The 12,173-nt window shown below is 41.5% G+C and overlaps 2 protein-coding genes across 10 annotated transcripts in view; one reads left to right on the top strand and one right to left on the bottom strand.

Moving 5' to 3' along the window:
• The window catches only part of RIOK1 (RIO kinase 1), a 31,427-nt gene extending 26,922 nt beyond the window's left edge, over window positions 1-4,505 (bottom strand). Inside the window, exons 1-3 of the mRNA XM_061591530.1 lie at window positions 4,400-4,505; window positions 3,063-3,183; window positions 212-407 (exon numbers count right to left, since the gene is read on the bottom strand). Coding sequence (XP_061447514.1) covers window positions 212-407; window positions 3,063-3,133 — 267 coding nt within the window. The 5' untranslated portion in view covers window positions 3,134-3,183; window positions 4,400-4,505. The remainder of the gene's footprint in view (window positions 1-211; window positions 408-3,062; window positions 3,184-4,399) is intronic.
• Window positions 4,506-4,573: 68 nt separating this feature from the next.
• The window catches only part of CAGE1 (cancer antigen 1), a 36,288-nt gene continuing 28,688 nt past the window's right edge, over window positions 4,574-12,173 (top strand). For 6 of the 9 annotated variants that reach the window (XM_061591482.1, XM_061591474.1, XM_061591460.1 and 3 more), the window contains exons 1-5: window positions 4,574-4,924; window positions 5,303-5,655; window positions 8,593-8,741; window positions 10,217-10,313; window positions 11,523-11,974. In XM_061591482.1, coding sequence (XP_061447466.1) covers window positions 5,493-5,655; window positions 8,593-8,741; window positions 10,217-10,313; window positions 11,523-11,974 — 861 coding nt within the window. In that variant the 5' untranslated portion in view covers window positions 4,574-4,924; window positions 5,303-5,492. Of the gene's footprint in view, window positions 4,925-5,302; window positions 5,714-8,592; window positions 8,742-10,216; window positions 10,380-11,522; window positions 11,975-12,173 lie in introns of those variants that run through there. The other 3 variants (XM_061591490.1, XM_061591511.1, XM_061591518.1) reach the window with 3 other exon arrangements.

Genomic DNA, 12,173 nt, shown 5'->3' with positions numbered 1-12,173 from the left:
CTCCAAAGTGGTACAGCTCTATCCTGCTGCTCTAAACAAAATGGAGCCCTTATGCATGCAAAGCGTGTGCTTTGCCAGTGAACTACGGCTGCCTGCCTCCTTGTGAAATTAAAACTCCCATGTAAATGCAGCTAGGATCTAACTGCCTAAACATTCACTTAAAAGCAACAATGAGCTGGCATTCAAGCCACACATTCCTTCAACAACATACCTGAGGGTTTCTTCCTCCAGATACTGGATTTCGCTTTGTGAGTTTTCCCATGGTATCATCCCAGTCCCAATCATCCTCCTCATCCTCACCACTTTCATCAAATTCATCTGCATCTGCTTCCTCACATGAATGTAACTGTTCCATTTTAATGATCACCTTCTCCTCTTGAGCTACTTTCATAACCTGTGTGTGTTCACTATATTTTTTTTAAAAAAAACACATATTTAGTAAAATCTTGATGAACTTATTATACAGTATTATCCATAAAGCCAGTTGGCTCTCTCCTCTCTTTATTTTTATTGCACTGAAATAGTACCTCGCAGCACAAATTCTTGCAGCTTTTCTGCTAAACATCCCAGGTACACTAACCAACTACCTTCCAAGCTTCTCTGAGGCTTAGTGTAATATCTGGGAGATTCCCCTCACCTGTTTTCCAAACAAGAAGGGTAGCAAGAATCTCAGTGACTTGCAACATAAGGTTTGCACAATAGCAAGATAGTTCGTCTTTTTGCAGGCCTTTCCATGCTTAGTAAACTCTGTTCCCCAGCACTATAGGATGACTGTCGAGAATTGCGTCTGCAATGACTGTAAGGAGTGTAGCTCAGTGGCAGAGCATCTGCTTTGCATACAGAAGATCAAAGGTTCGGTCCCCAGCATCTCCAGGTAAGACTGCAAATGTCCCATGTCAGAAATCCTGGAGAGCTGCTGCCAGTCAGTATAAACATTGCTGAGCTAGATAGACCAGTGGTCTGACTCAGTATAAAGCAGAGTCCTATGTTCCTATGACATCACAGGCAAGACTACACCTGGCCTTTTACAAGGACAGTGTTGGTGGTGACTGCACATTGTGGTTGGTCACCCATGCCAGCCCAAATTTCTGAGCAGCTTCATCACTGATAACGCTCTTTATAATACTTCCAGCTAATTTATTGGGTCATAGAGATCTTCTCTGTAAACAGTAAGAATAATTCACTAATAGGCAAAAAAACCCTTGCGGTTTAAGAACGTACCTATAGCCAGCAGATTTTCTATCAAACATTAAAAAGCAGGGAAATTAGGCAGCTATAGTGACTGTAACAGGGTAGCAGGAGACCTGACCTCCTCTCTGAGATAAGTGTACTGCCCTACAAATTTGTCAAAATGCAAACACTATTTGGGTTGGTCTTTCACAGTCCAATCCACTTCCTGTGTAGCTTGGAAGAATTTGGTAACATGTGCCTCTGAGCATATGGTGAGTGGTGGCAACACCTGAAATCAGCCCAAATAACAGAAACAAGACAAGTGCTGTGCTGATCTTGTTTTAGCAGGGAAGCAACTATATTAAAACAGTTGATATCGTTCAGATAGTCACTTTAAGTATGTTTGATTTACTTAGCAATGTTAGTGAAGTTTCCTATAGCAAATCATTTTCTTTTGCTTCTGTTTCTATGAATATGTGAAGTACAGCAACACTTTGCAACACTAAAGAAAACCTCCAAAAACAATTGTAGAATATTGGCACTGACTATTCTGCAGAATAGTTTCCAATGGACATGAGGAGTGTCTCAGTTTGCACAAGATAAAACAGTGGGAGGTGAAATATATTCTAGCAAAATTCTCGGTTTGCTCTATGTTTTTGATTGACCGTGCCCTCCTTTCCTTAAGTGGAGTGGTTTAAGCATAACAGGCTGAAAACATGCATCTTGGGCAGGCCAAGTTTGTTTTTTCCAACAGCTAGAGTCATTGCTTAAGTAGCAACATATTGTAATCCGTCTGATTTTACATCAAACTGCAGTTTCAGATTCAAATGTTAATGTGCTCAAAATAGAAGTAGAACATAACCTCCAGTTTGAAACACAAAAGGCTGTCTTCACCATCATATGACGTTAACCAATAAAAAGGCTTTGCAATTAAAATAAATAAATTTGACACAGATTTGTAGGATGGATGAGAGGAATGTAATATCCCAAGTTAGATTCTCTGTAGAAACAGTAGTAACACAAGAAAGAAGCAAAGTAAGAACACCAACAAACATACAAAAATGTAATTCTCCATCTTTGGAGATGGCCAGTGTTGCCACCACTCAACATATGCTCAGCAGTACATGTTACCAAATTCTTCCAAGCTACACAGGAAGTGGATTGGACTGTGAAAGACCAACCCAAATTGTGTTTGCATTTTGACAAATTTGTAGGGCTGTACAATATCTCAAGAGAGGAGGTCAGGTCTCTTGCTCCCCTGGTGCATTCTCTATAGCTGCCCAATTTCCCTGCTTGTTAAAGTTTGATAGAAATATCTGTGGGCTATAGGTGCATTATTAAACCGCAAAGTTTTTTTTTGCCAATTAGTGAATCTGTTACAGTATTGAAGGCCTGATAATCAAAGGTGCTTATATACTTTGGCTCCCAGTTTCTCTTGCTGGATTGCTTATGTAAGTTTTGTAAGGTTTTGTTTTGAAATGAGCTTATGGGAAGCATCAGAATGGCATGGGGATATTTTCAATTTAACACTGCGGAATGCAAAAAATCCATGCTGACTATAGCCACTCTTGTGGCTGTATAATACAGCAGCTTGTGTAAAACTGCCTATATTTAAAGCCAGTACAGTAACTCCCTACAATTGAATATACTCTTGACAAAACCAAGCCTTTGGACTCTTAATAATACTATACAAGGAAAGTGGCCATAGTCTATCACATTTTAGGAAAAGAAGAAAGGGGAGAGGGAAACCACTTTGCTGTTCTTTTATGTCAACACATTATTACTCCCTTTTTCTTCTAATACTTCGACACTGTTCAGAAAAATGACTCTAAAACAACCCTGCTCTTTCATACAATCTGAAAATCATCCAGGCAGTCCTATTTCTGCATTACCTGTCTGAAGATTCTGCATCATCAAATTGTCCTGGAACTATGTGGTTCATAATTTCCATTCTGTAATTCATTACTGCTTGTAGAAGATCTCCAATGCGTACAACCTGTACTGTTGTGTTTCCTGTAAAATATATATGCTATAATAGGACAGCATATTATATTCTATACACATGTATGCTGTACTTGGTTACAGATCCATCACAATATTCCATAACTGATTGTTACCCAACTACTGTCTTAAGGGCTGCTTTATTACCATTTTCAAAATGTTATTTGATTGGTTTTATTGTAAGCTGTCCTGTGTGTTCTATGGAAGGAAGGAGTGCTTATAAGAATGATGAAATAAATACACACAAACAACTGCTCTAATAAAGTTAGAGTGCAATCAGACTACCACTATTCTGCAGGAAAAATTCAGTCGTTTACTAGAAATTTAGGATTGCACAGTCAAGTGCATTGAAGCTCCCTGTCTTCCTAGAGCAACAAATCAACTTTTTTTTACAAAAACCCAGACTTTTTGAGGTATGAAAGCAATGAGGAAATGCACTGAAAAGTATAGGATGAGCAACTGATTAATGGGGAGACACAAAAACAACCCGCAAGCAAATTAGGATGAATGTATCATTGTTATACAACATCCCTGCAAACTCAATAAAGATGACATATAATTCAACCTCCACCTAAGCTTTTATGCAAACAAATCAGGAAGAATGCTAAATAAAGAGGTTGTCTGGAGGAGACATTAATGAACTTGACCATTATTTATTAAAGTCTTATCAACTGACCAAATATTTCTTAACTGGTCAATGCCCATCTCTAGGGCTAGGTAGGATGAAGATCTGAATCCTCAAAATTATGGGGCACAGAACCAGGAGTACAACAACTTGTCGAGACTATTTCACACAGCATCCTTTACTGTAACGCCCTGCATGTAGACTTGCACAGAATATGGAAGTTATACTTCTCTATATAGCAATATCCTATAACTAGTATAGAGGTTAAGAACTATGGACAAAGATGTACAACATCTTCACCTCTGCCATGAACTCAGTACGTAGCGCAAGTGATAGGAAGCGGCCTGCCTTTGACCAGGTCAGAGTATTTGTCCATTTAACCCCGTAGTGTCTACTCTTGGAGTCACGCTACGCCACTATATAAAAGCGAGGGAAGAAATGGAAAGCACATTCGCCGCACAGGCCCGTTGTGACAGCGCTGCTTTGAGATAAAGGGACATTCCAACCCCATTCCAGTTTTGCGTCCCTCCTTTACCCAGGCCTCTCCGTTCAGGCTACCGTTTGTCCCATCCTCTCGCCCATTTCCTTTCTGCCCAGGCCTACCTTTCTTTCCACCGACACGCTGCCAGGCTTAGCACGGCTCAGCTAGCTCTAGCTCTAACTCTTCCACCTCCTCCTCCTCTCCTCTCCTCTCGCTCGCGCCCCAGCCAATCCAAGCGCCCGTCGCTGCTGGCCTCTGCCCAATCAGGAAAGAGGGGAGGCGGGTGCAGATGTTGACGTCTGAGCCAAGCGCAGCTCAGCCTGAGGCATCGGAGGAAGCCTCATATGGTGGAATGGGGGTGCGGGGAGTGAAAGCACGCCTGGCAGTTGAATTATTTTCAACGCAAGCGTGCAAAGATGTGCCGTAAAGAAGCATTTTTATTGTTTATTAAATTTATATCCCGCCCTTCCTCCCAGAAAGTATCGTTTAGGAAGACGGGCACTCTGATGAACCCCCAGTCCTCCTGAAGGAGCGGCTTTACTCTGGGTGAACTCTCACTCTTTTTCTTTTCTGAACGCAAGAAGGTTCATCATCACCCTAACTATGTCTAAACCAGTCCTGTTGAATTCAGTGGGACTTACTGCCAGGTAAGTAGGATTAAGATTGCACCCTCAGACTATTGGTCCACTTATCCTAGTTTGTACCCTGGTAGGCGGGTGCTCCCTAAGGCCGCAGGCAGAAGTCTGGCCAAGCCCTGCTAACTAGAGATGCAGGGGAACTTGACTTGGAGACTTTCTGGGTCCCTAAGGTATAGGGTGTGTGTCGGGGAGGCAAGCGCCCCCCAAACGAGAAGCTCCCCCCTAGAAGATGCTTTGCTCCTTTTGTACACACACACACATACCGATTTTTTTTTTCTGGTGCCGCTACTGTCAAAATACTGTGTGGATCTTAAATGGCTAATTCTGAGCTGGGGGGACAAAAGATTGTTGCATTCAGGGTAAGGGATGCCATGCTTTATTTTTCAGAAACGGACAGCCTGATCCTTTGCATGTTTACTCAGATGTAAGCCTGAGTTCAATAGGGCTTACAAGTCGGTCTGCATAGGTTTGCCTCGGGCTGTTCTTTTATTCGCATTTCCGTGGTTGGAAGCTCAGCGTGACTTAACTGCAAACGTAAAGAATCGAGTTTTACTGCGTGCATCTGCTGGGCGAAGAAATGCAGCGTTTATTATTAAAAGGGAGGCTCTCCCCTCCCCCGTACAACGGATTGGCTGTGGTGGCGGAGATTCTTTGTGACGTCACCGCGGTTTTGGTACCTTGCGGTTTTACAAACGAAACGATTGAACAGCCGCTTCAGAGGAGATCGGGTCATCAGAGAAGTAAGTGGCAAGCTCCTCTCGGGGAAACCTAGGGCGATCTCCATGGATCCATAAAACTGTGAGCATTTTGGCATTGGCACTGCCCCCCAAATAAAGATGAGCAAAAGTGATGGAAAGCCATGCATTTTTCTTTGTTGATAAATAAGGGCATTGTTAGTAGAACATATTCTAATGCTTCTGAAGAAAAATATAACGGAGGTGGAATTGAGGGAGGCGTCGGTAACAGTTCCAACTAGATTTGCTGAAACCTGAGGTATGAGTTGTGTGGGAAATTGTTTTTGTTGAAACTCCCAAATGGCCAACAGTAAAAAGAGACCCAGATTAGGGCAGGTATAAGGCATTCTGCCTCCCCTACCCCACCTCCCAGATTTGTAATGAGAGAGATAATTACACCAAAGCACAGTGCAGATTTGTTGTTAAGTCATATTCACACAGTCTGCACTCTTAACCAACAATGTGGAACTAATATTGGGCAGGCCTTAAAGCACAGGAAGGATTTCCAACATAATATAAATAAACAAATGACATTTCCCTCATGTAAAAAGACCTGAGTTTTCAAGAACACAAACTTCTCACCTTACTTATATTTGGGGGGAGGGGCAGGTTACAATGCTGTCAAATCACTTGCAATGATGAAGGCATGGATTTCTACATTGTCTCCTATGAGCAGTTAGCATTGTTTTCACTCTGATAAGTGATAGTCAGGGCTTTAGTAATCAGGAGATCTAGTTACAAAAGGAAATAACTTCACTAGATCAATATTGTAGTACCAAACTACAGTTCATTGAGGAAATCATGACAGTTAAACTGCTGTAAAACTTATATATGTTTCTAGTATAAATATACTCTCAGAATACCATCCAAAATTTATTCAATGTAGCTGCTGGTAAGATTATTATTTATTAATCATCATGATTTATAGTAAGTCATCATAGCTATTAAAAAGGCAGAAAGCTCTAACCAGCTTTAGATAGTAATAGTTCATCGATAAATGGATGTAAAGTTAATTTCATCAAACATAAAAAACCTAGAGAATTTTTTGCACGCATTTTATACACATCAAAATCGGGGGGAAAAGAGCAAATGTAAGGAACTGTATGTAAAAGAACAATTAAATGAAATACAAGCTGCCCCATTAAAACATTTTGAATATTCTCTTATTATGGAATGCTAACAACTGTTTTGAGTTCAAAATTAAAGAAAGCAATTGCTCATTTATCTTTTCAACGTAGAAGCTGTCATAATTTGGGGCCAAAAATGAAACCTAGTAAAACTACCAAAGACTGCAGGCCCTTTTCGAGACTGAAAGACCCAGGGCAAATATTCATTCGAAGTGCCTCCATCTCACTGCACTGTCTGTGTTGTGTCATTTTTTTCCCATTAGCTTGAAAAAACACTAAATATGTACAGTATATAATCCACATGCATATTTGACATCAGAAGTATGTTAAGATTTCATATCTCTAAAATTCAAAAACAAAATTTATATTGAATTAACTTGCACTGTATACAGAGATAAGAAAATTTATCTTGATGAACCCCAAGAAATTCTGTTTGGGTGCATTTTAATTTGTGTGCTTGGTAATCACTTCTACAGACACCTTGTTGTTTGCACACATAGTCTGCCACTACAGCACAATTACGCATTTTCCTCCATCTGTGTGCACATGCTTTGTAGCTTAGAGTCTCATTTCACGACATTTAGAAGTTTCAGAACAGGGCAACTGACAGTACTAATGTAGAAGAGTGTTATATTCAAGCTTCACATAAGAGGCATCACAAACTCAATCAAAACTTTATTTGAAGTAAAGGATATATGTAGATAGATGCATGCACTCAAGCACACCCACATAAAGAACAAGGGAAGGGAGAACAAATGCATAAACACAGCACACCAGTCTCTTACGAATATCACATTGGATATTTTCTGGCTTCACCAAACTTACCAAAACATTGACAGCTTCACATGACATGTCAGAAAAGGTGTCCCCGTGTTCTAGAAAGATTTCTTACATCTTGGAAAAGTTGGTTAACACTCTGGAGAGTAACAGTAGAGTCTCTGGAAGTATCTTTGGCAGGGGGGAAAGGAAGGAGTATGCTTGAAAAGAGTCTGGGGTTCTAAAAGAACCTGGATGACTCTTACTTTTCCACGCTGTAATCAAGTCATTTTTTACATCATTTAACATGACATAACTTGAGCGTGGCTTGAAGTTTGAACTGCACATTTTCCCTAGAACAGCACATTTTGTTTGTTTGTTTAATTAATATTCCTCCCAGAAGGAACCCAGGGCGTGGCAATTTTGGGACTGGCTGGACATTAAGAAAGAAAAGAAAAATCCTGCCAAATGGAGGTTCTTACTATGCAGACCCTGGGTAATTTGGAGAGTGCTTTTTCTCCTTCCCAATTGGATTCTACCAGTAGAGAGAAAAGAGAGAACAGCCTTGCTCTCCTCTCTGCTGGTAGTGCCCAATTAGAACTGTATTTTCCCTCCTGATTTCTGAGTTTGCTGGCCAATTAGAATTTGGCAGTGAGGGGTGAAGGGAGCCTGGAGGATACCCTGGCAGGTCTTAATATGGGTGGGGTGGGCTGCTGTTCATAGCTATAACCATCACTTGCTCATCCCATCATGGGAAAAAGACGCCATCACCTCCATGGTAGATTTATGGAGCTCAGGGATTCCGAGGGATGGGGGTTATGGAGTTGACAACACTGCAGCAGTGCCAATCTTGAAGTGGCCCCTCATGAGTGAGGCCCAGGGCAATTGCCCCCAATGCGCCCCCCCCACCTTAAAAATGGCCTGCATGGTTGTTGTCCTGTCCACAATTAAGTTATGCTTTTATTTCAGACACTTTGTTCTATGCTTTAAAAGGTATGTATAACGTTTAGGCTGCGTATGACACTTGAACCATGTGTAATATAATGTTATTTTTCTTTAGGAATCAGCACATCTGAGGAGGATTTGTGCACCAGGGAGCCTTTAATTATCATGAATGAAGTAGCAGACCCTCTTGCCATCTGCCACATTTCCCCGGAGCTGATCTATAAAGATCTAGAGAGCTGCAGCACAGCTTCAGAGATTTCTCAAGTATGTGCTCTTTGGAATATCATTTGTACTTCCTCCTGACAGCTTAGGAGCAGAGTTTTTTGGGCCATAGCCATCATTATTGACCTTGATTGGCAGAAAGCTGGGGGTAGGGGGAGGAAGGTGAAGCATAGACAAACACCACTTAGGACTGGATTTCTAACAGTCAGGTCTTGGGTCTCTTTTGATTGTCTGAGGGAAGGAGTTTCTCATCCCATCCATCCAGAACATCCCTGCCCCTCAATCCGCCTCAGTGACTGAGCAAGGGGGAAGGACCAATTGGTATTGACGCAACCAGGAGTGGCTCATCAGGTAGGGGCAGAGTTGCAATAATAGGCTCCCAGCAACAGCATTGCTCCTGCTGACTGGGAGTGGCGAAGCGACAGCGAGGTCAGGACTGGATAGATGCACTGTGCAGCCCCAACTTCACTGCTGCTTTGTTCCCCCCATCTCAGTGACCAGGCTGTGATACTGCTGGTGGGCAGCTATTGTTGCAGCTCCGCCTCACTGGGAAGCTGCTCCTCGATGCAAAACAGGCTGGGAGAGCTAGAAGATGGGTGGCGAGAGCCACACCACCTCTACACCTTCAAGTTCCACCCCACATGCACTAGGCACAACAAGCATCCCTTCTTCGAAAAGCAGGAAGACTGCCTTTCTTTATTTGTTTCTTTATTTTATATGTAGCTCCATAGAGAAATCTCTAGGCACTTTAGAATACAATATTCAGTCAATAATACCAGAATAAACATCACAATGATAACACTTCCTCCAAAACAAGAGACTTCTTAAAAAAACAAAATTAAATTGAAACTCAGCTATACTCCAGGTTAAAACATTGTGTAATTCAGCTAAAAGGTCTCTGAGATAAAACTGTTTTCACCTTCCTTCTGAAAACCAAACAAAAGAGGGAGCAGGGAGTTCTACAACTGGGGCACCACCACCAAGAAGGCTTTGGATTAGGAAAAGCCAGTGTGATGCTCTCCAGATGTTGTTGAACTCCATCTCCCGTCATCCCCAGCAAGCATTACCAGTGGTAAGGGATGATGGGAACTGTAGTCCAGCAACATCTGGAGGCCACCATGTTAGCTATCCTTGCTCTAGATCATATAATGGCCTGTGATGAATCACAGCTTGCGTGGGATACTTGCAAAAGAGATCTGGAAAATCACAAAACATGGATAAGAGATGTATGCCATGAGGAGCTCCTTTAGATATACAGGGCCCAGGTAGTGAAAGATCAAAACCATCTGGAATTTTACTGAAACCAGCTGGTAACCACTACAGACCTTTGGGGGCCGGGGTTGTATGGTTCTTACAGCCAACTCCAGTTAAAATACTGATCAATGCATTTTGAACTACTTGTAGATTGTGAACAAGTTTCAAGGACAGCTCATTTTTTGGCTATTAAGGTCCCATTGTCCTAACCTAGAGTGACTTGAAAAGGCTATTAAAGACTCTTTTTAAAATTATTATTCCAGAATGAAGTGCAGGATTCAGTGAGGAAAAGTGAACTTGATTGCACACTTTCCAAGGAAAAACATCATTTTGAGCCACTGTTTGAAGATTTCATATATGGTATCTGCCTTTTTTAACTACATGATATGAAGCAGTAGGAGCTTGAACTCTTGTTCCTTCCTGCAGGTTAGAATGAGTAGCTTGAACCCTTCTTCCACACTGAGTAACAGGTATATGAGCACCTTTGATTATGGAAATATCTACTATCCATTGCAGTTATTATTAGCATGGCTAAGAAAAGAGGTGAGGTTTGGTCAAGTAAAAACTCTTGATATGTACTATGGTGCAAAACTGTCCCTTCTCAAAAAAGTTCGCCCAAAGCGATAGTGCTCTTGTTAGCACTAAAGAATGCTTGCAGTTGGCAACCCAGTTAATAGCTCTGCCTTACTTTGCAATATCTCTTCCATTGCCAAGATCCTACTGTAATGTTTCTCAGAAGTCCATTCAGCATAGGTCCCCTTCAGCTGTCTCTGAACTGCCTATGAATTACTGAGTTTAGCATATGAAAAAACAGAATAAAAAACTTTAATGAGCAATTGCTCTGGCTCCAAAGAGAAAACCAGTAATTTTCCCTGGATGATAGTCCATCAAGTGGGCAAGTTCTGGTTTTCCTCCACAATGGTGTCAAGATGAGATTGAAGGTGAACACTTTGCCCCTGCAACTTTTGGCCATCGCCATGGTCTTGTTGTCCACATCCTCCTCCTCCTCCTCCTCCTCCATGGGCACGCAGCCAGAACTTGCCCCCTTGATGGACTGTCATCCAGTAAAACCAACCATCAGGTGAGACCAATGGTGTGTTATCCTCTCTCAGTAGGGAATGGGAATGGGAATGGGAATAGAGCAGTTAAGGGCAATTCAGTAATGCTGCATCCTTACTGAAAAGGAAACAATTACAACTGTAGAAGCTGCAAAGAAAATACAATTCTAATTAAAGAGACAGCAGTACTAAAAAGCATCAGCAGTGTATTAGTAATGCACACTGCACAGGCTAGCGCTGTTACTGTGTTTTAAGTTTTAAAAATATCACAATTGGGTCTGAAAAAAGATGAGAGGCAATATTGGATCAAATCACTTGTGTGAGGGACTGCAGTCTTTTTTGGTGCTGGATTGAGGATTTCAAATGGCTGTTTCACTAATGGGCTCTAGGCCCTGCCTAATAGCATTGGAGAGAAGAGGAAAACTACCTGTAGTCCAACAGACCTGAAAAGTACCACCGGTTCACTCAATGTATGAATGAATTTGACAATATTTTTTTTTTATGTATGCAGGTTTTGAAGATGCTTCAGAAAAACTAATGTCGCCACTGAACATTCTAAGAACTTGCTCTATAAACAAAGAGTCTTATTTTATCACTGAGAGGAAGGAATCCAATGATGAGTTATTGTCCCAAGGAGAATCAGAGCAACAATGCAGAGTCCTAGATTGGCCATCGGAAAGGTATAGAATGGAAAAAGACTCAAGTCAAAAACATTCACAGGAAGTCATGACAGAGAATTATATTCTAGTTGAGGAGTTCCTGGTGGATTTATCAGATGTGCCTATTATGGGAGAGTCATTATTGGATTGCATTGTGAAGGAATCTCCCATCGTATCAAGTTTTCTCACTCAGCCCACAGGCTCTTTATTGAAGGCAAATGTGCATGTGGCCAATGAAGATTTGCTTGTTAAATGGAATGGATCAAATGTGAATGAAGAAACATCAAGTCATGAAGGCAATATGGTATGCTTTCCTTTAGCTATGCTTGAAATGGGAAGAGCAGTGATGACAATTCTTAAATGAAATGAAATGGATTGCCTTCAAGTTAATCCCGACTTATGGTGACCCTATGAATAGGGTTTTCATAGTAAGCAGTATTCAGAGGGGGTTTACCATTGCCTTCTTCTGAGGCTGAGAGGCAGTGACTGGCCCAAGGTCACCC

The sequence above is a fragment of the Rhineura floridana genome, chromosome 1 (assembly GCF_030035675.1).
Source record: "Rhineura floridana isolate rRhiFlo1 chromosome 1, rRhiFlo1.hap2, whole genome shotgun sequence".
NCBI lineage: Eukaryota > Metazoa > Chordata > Lepidosauria > Squamata > Rhineuridae > Rhineura > Rhineura floridana.
The sequence above is the reverse complement of the archived record's forward strand: the minus strand, read 5'-3'. Positions and strand labels throughout refer to the sequence as shown.